This window comes from Enhydra lutris, unplaced genomic scaffold (genome assembly GCF_002288905.1).
Source record: "Enhydra lutris kenyoni isolate GAN:26980312 unplaced genomic scaffold, ASM228890v2 scaffoldscaffold33, whole genome shotgun sequence".
NCBI classification, from domain to species: Eukaryota; Metazoa; Chordata; class Mammalia; order Carnivora; family Mustelidae; genus Enhydra; species Enhydra lutris.
In genome coordinates, this window is record NW_019154117.1 from 673188 (window position 1) to 690881 (window position 17694).

Consider the following 17694-nt stretch of genomic DNA (forward strand, 5'->3'; position numbering starts at 1 on the left):
CCATAGCCATCGCACAGCCTGGGACCGCTGCCCGCTCCGGCCTCCACCGGACGACGCTTCATCCCCGGCGCCGGGCAGGGGAGGCGGGGGAAAGTGGCCGCGGGAGCGCGGCGTCCCCGGGCCGGGGAGGGGCGAGGCCGCGAGGGGCGGGGCCTGGGGCGGGGCCCGGCGCCGGAGGCGGGCTCCGGGGGCGGAGAGTGGGCGTGCCCGGCGGCGTGCGCGCGGCGGCGTCGCGCGGCGGGGGCGGGGCAGCAGCCGCAGGCCCACGCCGTAAACAGACAAGATGGCGGCGGCGGCGGCTCCCGGGGCCTTGGGCACTTTGCGGGCCGGCCGCGCTCGCTTGGCGGCCGCTTGCTGCGCGCGGCTGGGCCCCGGGTGGAGGCTGCCCGGCTTCTTGAGGGGCCCGCGGGTCGCGCCTGCGATGTGGGCGCGGGGCTGGGCGCCCGCGGCCGGGGGCTCGGCCCCGCGGAGGGGCTACAGCTCTGACGTGAAGACGGAGGACGAGCTGCGGGTGCGCTACCTGGAGGAGGAGAACCGAGGTGAGGGGCGCGGGCAGCCGCGGGCCCGGGGGAGGGGTCGCACGGTCAGGGGTCGCGGCTGACGGCCGTGTCGGTGGGCGGCCTGGCCGGAGCCCCCGCCTGCCCCCACCGGCCCTGCGCGCTCGCGGTTGGCGCCTTCGGAGCCCGAGGCAGCGTCGGGAGCGGCCTGTGAGCGGCCCCGGCGCCCGCACGGAGGTCTCCGGTCGGGCCGAGGTCGCTGACCGCGTGTGGTGTTTGCCCCATCGCGTGCCGTCTGTCGGCGGGGGCCGGGTCTGGGTGGGGTTTCGGCAGCCGCAGCGAGACGCCTCCGCTCGGAGACTCGCGCGGTGAGCACCGCGGCCCCTTCTCCCCGGCGCGTTTCAGAAAGTTAGTTGGTGTGGGGGACGGAACTCCAGCTCCCCGAAGCCGGGCCTCAGCGCCAGGCTCCGGGGGCCCGTGTGGGTGCTGCGGTTCGTGCCCTTGAGCCGCCTGCGGGGGAGGAGACGGCGCGCCCGCGGCACCGTTCTGCGGGGTGCGGGCTGCGGGGGCGGGCGCCGCCTGCCCGAGGGTCGCGCTGGAGCCCAGTTCCCTGCGCTTGCCACGGGGTCGGGACAGGTAGGACAGCAGTTGGCCAGACGACCTGCCGTTTAACTGGGACGGGGGGCTACTGAGCACCTGTCATCCGCCGAGCAGGAGTGCGGGAGGCAGTGGTGACTGCTGGCTTCACGCATCTTCTGACGGGGTGAGGAAGGTCCCCTGAAAGCTTGGTGAGAGCGAGGGGCTGTGACACCCCCAGGAGACCCGCCAGCAGTTCTGCTTGGGGAGGTTGGAGGACGTGGTGGGCGTATTCGGGGGCCGGCTCAGGGTTTGGCTTCCCGGCGTTCCCTACCAGGCAGCGCCGTTCCGGAGCAGCGAGGGCTCCTGGGCAGACGGCCTCTGGGCCTCCACTTCAGGGGGTGCGCATCAGCGCCAACATCGCGGGGCTTCGTGAGCGTCAGGTGAGGGTGCCAGTCCGCACTGCCCCCTCGCTCGCACCGGACGCTCCCAGGGCAGGGTGCGGAGCTGTCTCCTGTGTCGTTCACGTGCCTCTCACCTGGGCAGTGTGGGATCTGGAGCGGGTGTGTTTCTGGGAAGTCCTCTCGGGCATGTGTGCTGCAGTGTGGCGTGACGGGCGGAGTGTTGAAAATTCAGCCGGAAAGTAGATTTGGGACGGGGGTGATTAGAAGCCTTTTAGGGTAAGCGTGGTCTTACTGGGATTTCAGTCAGGTGTCCCCGCAGCGCTTAGGTAAAGAGATGCAGGTGCAGTGAGTAATAGGTACCATGTTCTGTGAGTTTGGTCTCCATGACTGAAAGGAGTACAAATTGCAAGTAGAATTTCACAAAACGTCGGGATAGTCCTGAAGTTGGATCAAAGAGAAGGAAGTAAAGCATACAAGACCATTCAGGAAGTCCACCTTGAAATTGGAAAACCCACTATTCAGAAGTCATGATTTCTCAACAGAGTTGATTCAGTTTCCTTCGAATGACAGCTTCGGCTTGGCTGGCATAAGTGCTTTGGTTTCTAGCAAACCAGCAATATGCCGTGCGAAGGAAAACGGGAGGTTAAGGAATCTGCAGGTAAAGGAGTCTCTCTGATGCCTTTGCTCCCGCAGAGGCCAGTCCAAAATCAGAGGGTCTCAGCAGCTCGCAAGGAGTCAGAGAATCCCAGAGTTTTCTCAGAGGCCGGGTCAGAGGAGCCCCAAACGGCTGTTTACCCTGTGGGCCCCTTGAGGCTGCTGGAAGTGAGTATGTGCAGAATGCACTGGCCTTCGTGTGTTGTCTGGGTCCGTATCCCTCATGTGTGGAGGAGACGCAGTTAGCCGACCCGGGTTCTGTGGCAGGTGTTTCTGCTTTGTCGTCTGACCTCCTCGGGGTTGGCGAGCAGCAGTGGCGGCCGTGGTTCACCGGGTCTCTCCTTCACAGGCTGCCTGTTCACCAGTCACTCTTCCCGGTTGGTTGCTCACACTTGTCCTGGGGTTGCCTTTTCTAAGGCCGAGAATGGCCGCTCTGCCCGTTTAGAAACCGCTAGTGGCTCCAGTTGCACGCAGGTATAGCCTCCAATCTCCCTCCCACCTTTGCTGCTCTTCTGCTTGTCCTTTCGCAGGCACCTCCCAGAATGCAGTGACTTCTCCCTCCTGCTTCCCAGACTTCTCCCAGTCATCGAGCTTCTACTCACAATTGTGACCCATTCCAGAGATCACCTTTATGAACCATGTTAGCAAAACTGCTGGCAGAAACGGAGCAAATATCTGAGGCCTTCATGCAAGTCATTCTGGATACCTACTCCTTGCTCTAGTTTACAACCAGATTATCAGGATTTCCCGGTTCTCTCTGAAATCTTTCCACTGTCCTCTGAGTTCTTTGCTGACACTGCTCTGGTCCTAGCTAGCACCGTCTCTAAGGGGACTGTCGCTGGGGTTCTGCCAGCTGGTCTTCCGACATCCGCCTGCTTTTCGTTTTCAGCAGATTGATTTCTTTCTCATATATTTTTTCTCATATATTTTTCTCATGTTTTTATCTTTATTTATTTATTTACTTTCTCATGTTTTTAACAACGTATTTTCATACATTTTATGGCATGGGATTTATATTTATAAAAATATACATAAAAGTATGTATATGTTTAAGATTTCATTTATTTATATGAGAGCATGTGTACTAGAGAGAGCACTGGCAGGGGAGAGGGGATAGGAGAGGGACAAGCAGACTCCTGCCAAAGACCCCAGGATGAGGACCTGAGCTGAAGTCAGATGCTTAACCCACTGAGCCACCCAGGTGCTCCAAGATGTATGTATTTTTAAATCTTTGTTGATCTATAAATCACATACCATAAAATTCAAAACATACAATTGATTTTAGTATATGGAGAGAGTTGTGCCGCCATTACCACAATCCAGCTTTGGAACAAAGTTGGATTTTATCAGTCCGGACAGAAACCCAGTTTCCTTTAGTCATGACTCCCCATTCTCACACTCCCTTCCCCGCAAAGTTGGGCCCATGGATCTGTTTTCTGTGCAGTAGCTGTGGCGCTGTTGGACGCTGCACATGAAGGAGTCGTAGATGTGGGCTTCGGTGGCGTTTTCCAGTCACCGTGTGTCGGCAGGGCCCGTCCGTGCTGTAGCGGGTGTCAGCACCTCCTTCCGTTTGGTGTCGGGTAACATGCCCGTGTTTGGATGGAGCAGGACGCGCTTTGTTTGTTCTTCATTCACACACAATTAGTCGTTTCGACTTGTTGGATACTGTGAACAATTCACGTGAATTTTTGTGGACGTTTCCTTTCACTTCCATTTAGTGGAATTGCTGGGTCACATGATAATTCTATGGTGAACATTTCGAGGCGCTCCCACACTTCTCCAGAGCGGCTGCAGCATTTCACAGTCCCTGCAGGGAGGTATGGGGGCTCCGGTTTCCATGCGTCCTGACCGATGCTTGTTCGCATTCGTGTTTTTGGTTCTAGTCCTCCCGCTGCCTGAGAGGTGGTGTCTCCTTGTGACTTTGTTTCGGACTTCCTGATGGTTAATGATGTAGCCATCTATCTTCTTTACAGAAGTGTCTTCTCACAGTCTTTGCCCATTTTTTTTTTTTTTAACTGGGTGTGTCTTTTTACTGTTGAGTTGTAAGAGGTTTTTTTTAATATATTCTGGATGCAAGTCCCTTATCAGATCTATGATTTGCAAAAAAATTTCCCACCATTTTGTGGGTTTTCAGTTTTTTAATGGTGTATTTTGAAGAACCTGGGTCTGTACGTGGTTTATTAGAGGTAATCTGTTCCTGGTTTTCACCACTTTGTGCATTACATGTTATTTTGTAGTAACAGTAGTAAATTATTCAAGTTTATAGAATTTCTAAAGTAAAAATATCATATATGCACACGGTGAGATTAAATAAAATAAGCACGGTGGAATGGTGCCAGCTTTTCATTTTCAGGCCCTGCTGTCAAAGGTCAGCGCTTTAAACATCTCCTGAGCTCATGCTGTGGATGAGAATTTTGTTCACTGTTCCCATTTTTTATTGCACTGTATGGCTATCCCACATTTTGTTTCTGTTTTTCGGATATTATGAGTAATGCTGCTGAGCACTAGAATTACTAGTTTGGACATACGTGTTCATTTCTCTTGGGTTAGAATCAGTGGTCATGGGGTGATTTTATGTTTAGTTTCTGGAAGACCCACCAGAGTGGTTTCCACCGCAGCTGCGCCATTTTAACATCTTCACCAGCAGTGCGCAGGGGTTCCTGTTCCCCCCGTTGCTCGCCAACGCTTGTTTCCATTGGGTGCTCCTTGCAGCTGTCCTGCCGGCTGCGGTGGGGACTCTCGGTGGCGTTGACGTGCTCGCCCTGCTAGCAAACGACGGGGAGCATGACTTCATGTGCTTGATGGCCATTCGTCTGTCTCCTTTAGAGAAAGCTGTTTAAACCTTCTGCCCATTTTTCATTCTGGTCGTTTGTCCTTATGGAGTGGGTAGTAAACATTCTTTTATAATCTGGATATTAACCCTGTGTCAGATGTATGATTTGCAAATACTTTCTGTTGTATGAGGGGTTTTTTTTTTTTAAACTGGGCAGTTTTAATGAATTACGTTTTTTCTTTTGTTGCTTGTGCTTTTGTTATCATGTTTAAGACTCTGTTGCCTAATCCAAGGTCATGAAGATTTATATGTGTTTCCTTGTGAGAGAGCTACAGTTTTAGGTCTCATAGTGTGACTAAGATCATTTTGAGATCATTTTTATATATAGTGTGTGGGGTCGGTCCAGTTTCTTTCTGTGATGGTTAATCTCCAATTGTCCCACCCCTGTTTGTTGAAAAGACTATTTTTTTTTTTTTTTAAGCACTGAATTGTCTCAGTATCTTTTTTGAAAACCAGTTGGCCATAGAGTAGGTGTTTATTTCTGGACTCTCAGTTCCATTGATCTGTATGTCTGTCTTTGTGCCAGTACCACACTGTTTTTACTGTAGCTTTATAGTAAGTTTTGAAATCAGGAAGGGTCTTGATTAAGTCCTTCAATTAAGACTTCCATCTTTCTTTTTCAAGATTCTGACCCCTTGGGGCTCCTTACAATTCCATTTGATTAGTTTGGTATATTTTTTCAGAATTATTGATAAATATAAAAATTGAAAGATGTAGGGAAGGTAGGGTGTAGGTCATATACATAATTGGAAAGAAAATGTAGTAGTTCTCAAGTGTTTTAAAATTCTGTTTTAATGTTTATTTCTGTCCCTGGTTCTCTCTGTGTGATTTTGTATTCTTTTACTTACAAGGGCTCCCTAGATTTTACAAGCTTCAGGCCTGCAAACCCTGGATTCCACCTGGTGACAGTTACAGGATGTTTCTTTACATTTTCCAAATGCCTTCCAAGATGTTTTTCATACCATTGACCTCTGCTCTTGTGAACAAATAGGTATTAGTGTTTTGGCTGGGTGGTTAATAGAGACCGTGTTTTTAGGAGCATCTTTAAAATTAAGAATGCACACTCGGGGGACGCCTGTTCAATGGGATAGAAATAGTGGCCTCCTCTTTGGCTGCTGTGAGGGTCTCTCAGCTTCATGAAGCCCTGGGAGCCCGTCTGGCATATTCTCCAGTGCTTTGCTAGTGACGGCGCTGTCCTTATCGGGGTTAATGCAGAGCCTGCTCTAAATACAGCTGCTGGTGGTGGTGGTTCTTCTTTTTCTTTCTTTAATTCTTATTTATTTTTAGAAAGATTTTGTTTATTTGAGTTAGAGTGAGAGCGAGCGAGAGAGGGAGAGCACACAAGCAGGGGGAGCAGCAGAGGGAGAGGGAGAAGCAGGCTCCCCGCTGAGCAGGGAGCTCCGTGTGGGACTCCATCCCAGGACCCTGGGATCATGACCTGAGCCAAAGGCAGACGCTTAACCCACTGAGCCACTCAGGCACCCCTAGATACGAGTTCTTCATGATTTTCTCCATGCTGAGGTCATTTGGAATTCTTGAAAATTTATTCTGTGAGCTGAAGTTTATCTCTGTACTCTCTTTGAAAATAGGTTTGCAGTTTCTTGCATAGAGAAGGCATGCATACATTTTGTTGTTTTCAGTTTAATTCAGTTCAGTAAGGATCGTACCCACCCCCAGCCCCAAGGAGGTGGAAGGCATTTCCCTACACTGGGAGAAGTTGTGCTTACTCATGGGACAAGCAAGATCAAGTACAGGTCATATAGGGCTTTGAATATCATGCCAAGGTCTTTGTATGCAGATATTTTGGAGACAAAGGCATTTAAGGAGGGTGGATTCTGTGCATAATTGTTTTTGGAAAATTGATCATTGGACTGAAGCACTTAGAATGCGATGGTGGGTTCCTTATAGAATTAGGGGAGTGAGGAGGGAGAACTGGGCTTCATGGGAGAAAGAATGAACTTTGCTTTTAGAGATTGAGCTTGAATTACTTGTTGAACTCAGTCTAAATGGAAGTGCCTTCAGGTTAAATATGTCAAACAGAGTCAGCAGAGAAACTTGGGATGGAAATACCGAGAATTATGTGGTATGGCAGAAAGAGTGAATGGTATACTAACTCCTGACGTCTGCGGAAAAGCTGGTTCCACGAGGCTTGCCTGGGACAAGGCCTTGCTGGCTGTTACTTCTTTATGTGCTTGAAGATGATGAAACCACATTTTAAATAGTATTCTGTAATCGAGAATTTTCACTAATAAGTACATCTAGTAAAATGTGCCAGATTACCTTGGTGGTGCTTAAGAAGAGATAAAGGGCAAGTGACAGGATGTTAATAAAGGTGTTTTCTAATAGAAGAAAGAGGTGCGTGTGGAGTACTACATTGCGTTTACAGATGTATCACGTATACCACGTTGTTTGAAATCTGCTTACCTTGAAAAGGAGGGTAAACATGAAAATGAGGACAAAGCTCTTGGCATGAACCTCAAGAAAGGGGCAGATTTCCCAAGTCCCAAGTTACCAGCTGTGTGTGTGGGAGTTCTACCCTGGGTACTCACTAACTCAGATGCTGTGCCGTTTTGTTTTGTTTTTCACTAGGAATTGTGGTGCTGGGAATAAACAGAGCTTATGCCAAAAATTCATTCAGTAAAAATCTGGTAAAAATGGTGAGTATAAAGATTAAGCTGTTTGTTTCTGATATTAAGATACAATGTTGACATCAATCTGAAAAGTGATTTTTTCCTCGTTTCTTTTTTTTCCCCTCCTTACCCTCCCTTTATCTATTTAGCTCTCAAAAGCTGTGGATGCTTTAAAATCTGATAAGAAAGTGCGGACCATAATAGTCCGGAGTGAAGTCCCAGGGGTATTCTGTGCCGGTATGTAAATAAATTTTATTATGACGTTGAACTATAGTTCAAGTTTTCCTCCGTGATAGCCCATTTTCCATTATGAAGTGTTCTGTGATTTGAATTCCATTACCACCATTTTCTTTGTCTGTTTTTTTACTGTTTTACAAGAGAAAAAAAAATGTTTTAAAGAACTTTCTGTTGATTGTTTCGTAAGTTGAAAAAATAATTTGAGCCACTAAAATATTTGTAGTGCATGTAAAATATTTATGAAAGATGAGCTGGGAGGGAAGAGTTGAGTTTTCTACCTAGAACCGTGTGCTCTGTACGAACTTGCTCACAAAAGACCTTGATTGCCTAGCGGTAGCCCCCCCATTGGGTTGACATTGCTTGTAGTAGCTCCTACGTAAGGATGTGATGTGTCTGCAGACTGTATTTTTTTTTTTTAAGATTTTATTTATTTATCTGACAGATTACAAGTAGACAGGCAGACAGAGAGAGAGAGGGAGGGGGAAGCAGGCTCACCGCTGAGCAGAGAGCCTGATGTGGGGCTCGATCCCAGAACTCTGAGATCATGACCTGAGCCGAAGGCAGAGGCTTAACCCACTGAGCCACCCAGGTGCCCCTGCAGACTGTATTTTTAAGTTGGCATCTACAGCAGCGAAAATCAGGATTTTCCCCCTGATGGTACTGTATTACCAAAAGCTAAAGATGCAGTTGTCTTGCCTTTTCCTCTTGTAATTGTTTCGATGCCATGGGATTGAATGATTCTGTTTCAACTGGTAAAATAGTAAAACGAGTAAAAAATGTAGATGAGGAAGGTAAATGCTGATAACCCACAGTCTCGTTGTTATTTACAAATCAAAGTAGAAGTTGGCTGAAGCATAATCATTTTTTTTTTTTTTCAGTAAAAATATAAGTGAGATAATCCCCTTCAGGCAATTAGACATTTGAGGGAACGGCACATAGTATTTTATTCATTAAACAAGTATCTATTAAAGCTTTAGAGTAAAATCAGAATAATGCCGAGAATGACGGGAAGTGTGGAGGGTGTCTTTGTTGTGGGCGACAGGTTTCAGTTTCTTTCTCAAGAGCCCTCAGTCAGTCAGGGTTCAGCCTCTGTGGCTTCCACCTTAAAATACTGCAGAATTTTGTGGTATTTAAGAAACACTGAGTGTAGATGAGTTGTATTTTGGCTTTCAGTGTACCGTAGCATGCCTGAAAAGACTAGTTTTCACTCCAGTTGGGTAATCGGAGAGAGTGGGATTATCCTCCTCAGCTGTGGGATGAAGGCCTTTTGTGGTAGAGCCTCTGCTTCCCCCACCCCAGTCGCAGGCAGAGAAGGCCGCCCTCCTGGCGGGGCTGTCGGAGGCCTAGGGCCGGTCCGGTATGGCACTTGAGGCCCTCAGTGATGGCCCTTAGCAGTTCTTACACGGGCTTTAAGTACATTTCCATTGTTGCTTGAACAGAATGGAGAGCTTACACGGAGAGAGTTAGAGTTAGGATTCTTGTATCTGTGACTGTAGGACCAGGAGACTCCATCTCCAGGCCACTGAGTCCAGCCCACGTCCGATGGCCTTGGAGGGCTGCTCAGGGCCTTGTGGGGAAGAAGGACATAGAGCACAGGGGCCTTGAAGGAAAGCCCAGGGACCCGAATCTCTGAGGAGTGACAGGGATCCGGTGAAGGCAGAGCAGCGTTTCAGAATTCAGCATTCCCGAGCCCACCGGCCTTCCTGCCTTCCGTGGCTTCGCCGCTGGCTGACGGAACAGGGCGACTCCTAGGAGAGTTCTTATTTTCCCGGTTCCTTTGCTGCCTGTGTGTTTTGCTTCTCCCGCTTATTGGTGCCCTGAGAAAGCCTGCGGTGCTTTGCATCAGTTGACAACTCCTTTTTATAGGTGGCCTTTTTGGGGACGTATTAAGTAATATACCACATGCTTTTTCCCAGATGAACGCAGCGGCCGCGAACACTGTTTCCCGAGGCTCCATCAGGTTTATTTCCTCTGTCGCATTGCTTTGTAACTTCCGCACGATCAGGACCATCTTCTGCCATATGCTTTAACTCAGGAGATTTGTTACTGGATTTTGTTAAAAAAATCAGTGTTTGAATTATAGTAAAATTGGGGCAAGTCATTTATGTTAGTAACTCAGTATATGTAATGGAATCATTCTTTCAAATTTCTCTGGAAGGTTTTTCTTTTCTTACATATATTTGAAAGAGGCAGTTGGGGAGGCCTGTCATTATTAGTAGGTGCACACTGACGCTAAGTCGAGTGGAAAATGAGCACTTAAAATTTTCATAGTTTAGACCAGCGGAGAAATCTGAGTTTAGGCAGGCCTCGTGTTGTTACTGTTGAAGAATGCAGACTGTCACGTAGTTAGAGCTTTAATTTCTGTTCTGAAGTGGTCATATTCAAAACTGGGGTCGTCCTCTGCTCGTTACTCTTTTGGTTCCTCCAGCCCCTCCGGTTCCTCCTCATCCCCCTTCCCTTTCCGCCCCGTAAAGTTCCTCTCCTCCATCTGTATCCAGCGGCGTCCTATTTGTTTCCTGAAACTTAGAGCCTGTAAAGTGGTCTTGCCTCAGATTTCTTGAGGACGGGAACTTCTTTTCGTTCTTCTTTAAAAGTCATCTTTTGTATTCTGGGAACACAGCCCAAACAGGGACTCGGCGTGTGGTTGCTGAACTTAATCAGGCTTTGAACTGCTGTGGTTCAGGGAGTGCTGGGATGTTCCGCGGCTTCTCAGCGATCTCAGACCGCCTTCCTGCTCACTCATAGCGGCCCCAGCTCTTGACTTTGGTTCATTCTTCTTCTTCTTTTTTTCTTTTTTTTTTTTAAGATTTTATTTATTTATTTGACAGACAGAGATCACAATAGGCAGAGAGGCAGGCAGAGAGAGGAGGAAGCAGGCTCCTGCTGAGCAGAGAGCCCGATGTGGGGCTCCATCCCAGGACCCTGAGATCATGACCCGAGCTGAAGGCAGAGGCTTTAACCCACTGAGCCACCCAGGCACCCCAAGGTTCTTATATCCTTTTTCTAATAAGCCGGAAAGCAGATGAAGGAGCGCTATTAAAGTGATCCCTAGAGTGTTGAAGGTTGGACTGAGTGACCCCCTACTTCGCCTTTCAAGTGTACTATTTAAAATCGACAGCCATATTTCACTTATATTTAAATGTTTAAAATCAAATTTTATTTTTTAAAAAATTGGTGATCAAAATGTACACAAAATGTCTAAAATGTATACAAATAGAGAAGTCCCGCTTCTACCCTTCTGCTCATTCTTTTCCTAATAAAAGTTGAAATTTTTATTAGATTATTTTTATCCTTCCAGTATTTCATTATACAGATGCACACAGATATGCACATTGACCCAGTCAGACGTTAAGGGACTCTCCGGAGTGAGAAGATGGAGAGGACGGCATGAGCTGGTGGGGCGGTGTGGGATTCAGGTGCTGCTGAGAGCGGGCTGTGTGTACAGTGCTAGGCCTCTGGACGAGGTCTGTGTGCTCCCGGGAGTCCGAGTGTTACTTTCTTGTCCCTGTCTCTACGCTTTCTGTGAAATAATTATCTTCTAGTAATAAATTATAGAAACCAGTGATACACAAAGTAAATAATTTTGGGAAAACAAAATCGTGACATTGACCGAGTTTCTTAATTATTGTTACAACGTGTGAGAGGAAAAGCTTTAAAATAAAAAGATCTCATACAACCATTTAGATGCTCTTATTTTACAGAATCCCTGTGAGGTTAAGGGCCTGGTTAAAGGGAATGACTTAGCTGGAATACTTCTCTTGACTCCTAGAGCAGGGTTCTTTTGTTTTGTTTTTTAACTGCACTGTGATTTCTAATCTTTTGGAGTATGAGGTCTTCTTAAATTCTGAATTCCATGCACTTATATCTCCTAGTTGACTGAGAAGATGGGTAATGTCAAAATGCCAGTCTGGGTATAGCATTGTATTTAAGTGAATTTTCTGTTAATTAACAGTGATACCTAGCTACAGAAAAAGAAATCATAATTATCGTGGGTGGACATGGATGTTTTCCGATGCCATGCCACACCCAGGCATGACCCCAGGTTGGGAATCACTAACGTGCAGTCTTCCTGGTAGGTCAGACACTGCTTCTGGGTTCACGGCCTGCCTGTATTTCTCCGGGGCTGCTAAGACATGTCGTTTTCGTAGTCACAGCTCATCGTGAAGCCCTGGCCAAAACGTGTGCGTGTTTTCCCTGCATAGTCTCAATGTTATTGATTCATTTAAAACTTTTATCTTGTTTCTCACACACGGACACACTCACCTGCACACACAGGAAAGCTGAAGTAAGTCCACTTCGCAGTTTTGCATTGTGAACATATTGCCTGTAATGAAATTACGAAAAAGTTCCTTTGGCTGGGTTACTGAAGTCGATGTAGATGTGTAACCCTAGTTTTTTACTTTTGTTCTTCTAGTGTTCCAGCACTAAGTCGCAAAGGACATATGTGTTGTTTTTACCATCAAATTTTTGAAATGAAAGTTTTGAGAAATTACTGAGAATAAGGATTTTTTTCCTTTGAAATTACTAAGATAGGTTATAAACAATTCTTGGTAATTGATTCTTGTATGCAGAACTCTAAATTGAGTGTTTCACTGAATTATACATAATAGTGTGGGTTTTTTTTTTTTTTTTAAGTAAATGTAGTTTTGCTTCTGCTTTTGAATTCTGGTAAATTATGATTTCACTAAAAACTCACTAAAATTGTCAACATGCTTTATTGAATGTTGTGTGTAGTGTTCAGATAGACAGATGTCATGATATAGATACATGGGGGCTGCTGACGGGTGAAGTTCTCTCTTCGGTCTTATTTCAGAATCTCAGGTTAAGTTGTAGTAATGTATTTAAATGTTAGTCCCTTACGGAGTTTGATAAGAAAGGGAAGGGACAGATATCCACAAATTTGTAATAGTTTAGCATAGGGTTCTTTTGTTGTATATCATTTTTTTGAATTAAAATAATCTATTTTATTAAGGTATGAATTTCTTGCAATAAAACGCACCAATAAAACGCCCAATGGGGCGCCCGTCCGGCTCAGAGTGAGGAGCTCGCCACTCTTGATCTCAGGGCTGGGAATTTGAGCCCGATGGTAGATGTAGAGATTACTTAGTAAAATAACACCTTGGAAAAAAACGTACCGATTCTAAGTATGTAATTGCTGAGTGTTGAGATTTTGATCACGATCTCAGTAGTGATCTCTAGAGCGTGCTCATCACTGAAAAGCTTTCTTGTGCTCATTTGTAGTCAATCCCATCCACTACTCTGGCCGCTCAAACAGCTTCCCTTGCTCTTACTACAGTTTCTCCTCTTGTAAAACGTCTCCTGAGACGCCTGGCTGGCTCAGTCCGAAGAGCTTGTGACTCGAGCTCTCGGTGGTGAGTTCGAGCCCCGTGTCGGGTGTGGAGGTCACTCAGGTTGAACGGACGCGGTTGCAGGTGGCTTCCGCCACTGAGCACGGTGACACGCGGTGCGGGGGTGCTGTTGGCTCAGTGTTCATTCTGCGTGCTGAGCGGCTTTTCGTGTGTCTAACGTCTAGTGGAGCATCTTTTCTGGTGCTTTTTGGTCTTTTTTTTTTTTTTTTTTTTTTTTTTTTTTTTTTGGTGGTGAACTGTTTATTCAGTCTTTTCCCCATGTTTTTATCAGATGTCTTCTTACTGAGTTAGAGACTTCTTTACATAGTCCTGGTACAAGGTCTTTCATCTGATGAGTGTTTCCTGAGTATTTTCTCCCATTCTATGACTAGCCTTTTTATTAACAGTTCATTTTGAAGAATGAAAGTTTTTATTTGAAGTTTTATTTATCCATTTGTATATTCTTTTGTGGGGTTTGTACTTACTTTGTGAATTAAGAACTCTTATCTTATTCCAGAGCACAGACTTTGTCAAACTGTGTTGTCTTCTAGAATTTTTTTAGTTGTTATGTTTTACGTTTAGACCTTTGATGCATGCTGACTTAATTTTTGTATATTGAGATGTAGATTTAGGTATTGTAGTATAATAAAATATGTATTTGGTCTTTGCCCCAGATTCCTGGCACAGAACACCTAAAACCCAGGGAATTCCCTGAGTGAGAAGAGTGCCTTTTTATACTAAAGAGTTGAGTCAAGGCTGGGGTACCTAGATAGCTTTAGGGTGGGGCGGGTTACCGGAAGACTCAGTCATGGGATTAAAGGGTTAGAACTTTCAGTCCCACTCCCCCAGAGTCTGAGGTGGGGAGAGGAGCTGGAGATTGAGTTCAGTCACCGAAGGATTTGGTGCCTGTGTAATGCAGGCTCTGTCAAAACCCGTAAACAGTGGGGATTTTCTGGGTTCTTGAACACATTGGTGTTTTGGGAAGGTGCTGTGCCCAGAGAGGGCATGGAAGCTCTGTGTCCCCCTGTCCTCTTACCTTGCTCTCTGTATCTCTTCAACGTGGCGGTTCCTGCCCGAGTCTTAACCTTTTAATAAACTGGTAAATGTAAGTAAAGTGTTTCCCAACTTCTGTGAGTCATTCTAATGAATTCTTGAACCTGATGAGGGCTTTGTGGAAGCCCTTGACTTTATAGCTGGCCAGTCAGAAGTTTGGGTGCCTTCTGGGACCAGTGACTGGCATCTGAAGTGAAAGCAGGCTCCTGGGCCTGAGCCTTTAGTCTGTAGGGTCTTTGCTGACTTTGGGAGTTAGCATCAGGATTGAATTAAGTTGTTGGACACCCTTTGGCGTGGATAATTGGAGAATTGGTGTGGAGCCCTGTGTCCCTACCCACCCGCCCCCAGTTGGTGTCAGGAGGAGTAAGATTTGCTGGATTGACTCCCAGACTCAGGAAAGTGCTTCACTTACTATTAGTAGTTTATCATAAAGGATAGAAAACAGGACAAGGTAAAATGTGTAGGGCAAGAGTAGGGTGGATGGTGAAGACATGTGTTCAACAACCCGAAAGCTTCCTTGAACCCCATTGTTTATGGGTTTTTATGGAGGTTCTGTTACATAGCCACGATTGATTAAAACATGGTGATTGAACTCAGCCTCGGGCCCCATCCTGCCCCCAGAGGTTGTCCATGCCTCGGTCTTCCTGGTGAGGAGCCTCTGTTCTGAAGCTACTCAGAGGCCCCCCCAACAGTCATCTCATTAGCATAAACTTAAGGATGGTTGAGAGGGGCTCATTATGAATAAAAATAAAAAACACTTCTATCACGCAGGGTAGTTCAAGGATTTTGAAAGCCCTATGCCAGGATCCTGTGAAAAGGACCAAATATATTTTGTATTATATTGCAGGTTTTTTAAAACAAATTTCACATATGCATATTCCAATTTTTCTAACTGCATTTATTGAAAAGAGTAACTTTTCCTCCATTGAATTATCTTAGGACTTTCTAAAAAATATATGTATGTGTGAGTTATACCCAGGCTGTCTCTGCTGTTCGGTCTCAATTACTGTGTATACATCTTGGACATATTTAGTTAAATTTATTCCTAAACTTATTCCCAAGTATTCCATAGTTTTTTGATCTACTCTAAGTGGCATTTTCTAATTTAGACTTTTGATTTTCTATTGCTGACATTGATTTTCATATATTGACTGTGTATCCTACCTTATTAAACTCACTTTTTAGTTCTGGGAATCTTTTTATTTTTGTAGATTTCTTGGGATTTTTCTTTGTAGGTAGTCGTCTGTACCCAGTTTTACTTCTTCCTTTTTAGTATGTTGGCCTTTATTGTTTCTTATTATATCAGTTGGGATCTTTACAGTGTCGGATAAAGCTGATGAGAATGTCCGTGCTAGCCTTCTCTCTGCTGAAGAGGGAAGGCATTCGGGCTTTCACCAATAAGTGTACTATTCACTGTGGTTTTCTCAGAAATGTGTTTTTATTAGGTTGTAAAAGATTCTATTCCTAGTTTGCTGGGGATTTTTTAAAATCACGAATAGGTGTTGAATTTTGTCAAATTTCTTTCTTTTGTGTCTTTTTTTTTTTTTTTAAAGATTTTATTTATTTGACAGACAGAGATCACAAGCAGGCAGAGAGGCAGGCAGAGAGAGAGGAGGAAGCAGGCTCCCCGCTGAGCAGAGAGCCCGATGCGGGGCTCGATCCCAGGACCCTGAGATCATGACCTGAGCTGAAGGCAGAGGCTTTAACCCACTGAGCCACCCAGGTGCCCCTTTGTGTCTCTTAAGATGATTATATCTTTTTTCCCTGAGTCTCTTAAAAATGGCAATTATCAAATGATTTTCAGCTGTTAAACAACCTTGTATTCCTGTAATGAACCCTTCTTGGTCATGATGTGTTACTCTTTTTACATGTTGTTGGATTCGATATGTTAACATTTGGTGGAGGAATTTTGCAGCTGTGTTCATGAGGGAAATTCAAGTGTAGTTGTCTTGTAACGTCTGTGTCTGGTTTTAGTGTCAGGGCATTGCTGGTCTCATGAGATGAATCAGAAAGTGTTCCAATTTTGAGTTCTTCTGTTTTGCTGAAGAGGTTGTGTAGAATTGCTGTTATTTCTTCTGTAGTTGTTTGGTAAAATTCACCAACAAAGCCATCTGGGTCCATTGGGAAGATTTTTAACTGTGAACTTAATCTTTTCTGTAGATATAGGGCTATTCGAGTTACCAACTTCTTCTTAAGTTTGGGTAATTTGTGTCTTTTAAGGAAATTATCTGTTTCATCTAGGTTTTCAAATTTACTGGCATAAAGTTAATAATATTTCCTTACCTTTTTAATGTCGACTGAATTTTTAGAGATCTCTTCCATTTTTGATATTGATAATTTGGGTCTTTTCCTTAAATTCTGGTAAAATATTTATTACTTTTCTTGATCTTTTCAAAGAACTGGCTTTTGGTTTCATTGGTTCATTTTTTTCTTTCCTCTGTTTGCTTTATTATTTATTCCTTATTTTCTAGATTCTTAAGATGGAAGCTTAGATCATTGATCTTAAACCTTTTTTCTTTTCTAATAGATGCTTTTAATATTATAAATAATTTTAATTTTTTCATTTGGACATGCCAGAGATACCATTAAAAAGAACTCAGAGTACTCACGGCCTTTCTGAGAAAGTAATAATTATTGGCTGTTGCTAATTCATTTCTAACCCTATTTCCATTAAAAAAGTATTTCTTAAGTAAGGGGCGCCTGGGTGGCTCAGTTGGTTGAGTGTCCAGCTCTTGATTTCAGCTCATGTAGTTCTCAGGGTCCTGCGATCGAGCCCTGCGTTGGGCTGTGCACTCAATGGGGAGTCTGTTGGAGATCTCTCTCTCCCTCTCCCCCTGCTCTCTGTCTCTATTTCTAAAATAAATACATCTTAAAAAAAATGTCCTAAGTAATATTTTATGCTCTATAGATCCTGTTTTCTTCTTAAGAAATAGGAGGTGCACATTAGGAGGGATCCACTGATTTACCCCCGTCACCCCAGCCCCGCTCTAGCATGCTGCCCAGCAGAGTAGCCCAGTGGGTTGATGTGAAGGATCGCCTCACTCCCCTGCTTCAGCCGATCTCAGAAGTAAAGTGTGTGATGGATGAATGGTGGTCCCCAAACTTGTCCATGTCCTGAACCCCGGACCTGGAACTATGTGACCTTATATGACACAAGGGACGTCATCCTTATGAATAAGAGATCTGGAGCTGGGGAGATTATCCCGGATTAGCTGGTGGGCGCAGCCCAAAGACAAGGGTGTGTAAATGGAAGGCAGGAGGACAGGGATCTGGAGGAGAGAGGAAGGTGGGAAGGTCCTAGTCATACAGGGAAGTGGTGGTGAGCCCGGGCCCGTGCACAGCCTCCAGGTGCTGGGGAAGGCCTGGCATCTCACCCTCTCAGGAGCCTGCCGTTTCTACTTCTGACCTCAAACCAGAGGATAATGCCACGAAGCTGGCCGTTCTTTGTAGGAGACAGACGCC

General features: G+C 45.6%; 1 protein-coding gene across 4 annotated transcripts in view; it reads left to right on the forward strand.

The window, feature by feature from the left end:
* Positions 1-273: 273 nt before the first annotated feature.
* LOC111153554 (AU RNA binding methylglutaconyl-CoA hydratase) overlaps positions 274-17694 on the forward strand; it is a 294376-nt gene continuing 276955 nt past the window's right edge. For all 4 annotated transcript variants that reach the window (XM_022512639.1, XM_022512641.1, XM_022512640.1 and 1 more), the window contains exons 1-3: positions 274-539; positions 7554-7621; positions 7744-7831. In XM_022512639.1, the coding sequence (XP_022368347.1) occupies positions 284-539; positions 7554-7621; positions 7744-7831 (412 nt within the window). In that variant the 5' untranslated portion in view covers positions 274-283. The remainder of the gene's footprint in view (positions 540-7553; positions 7622-7743; positions 7832-17694) is intronic.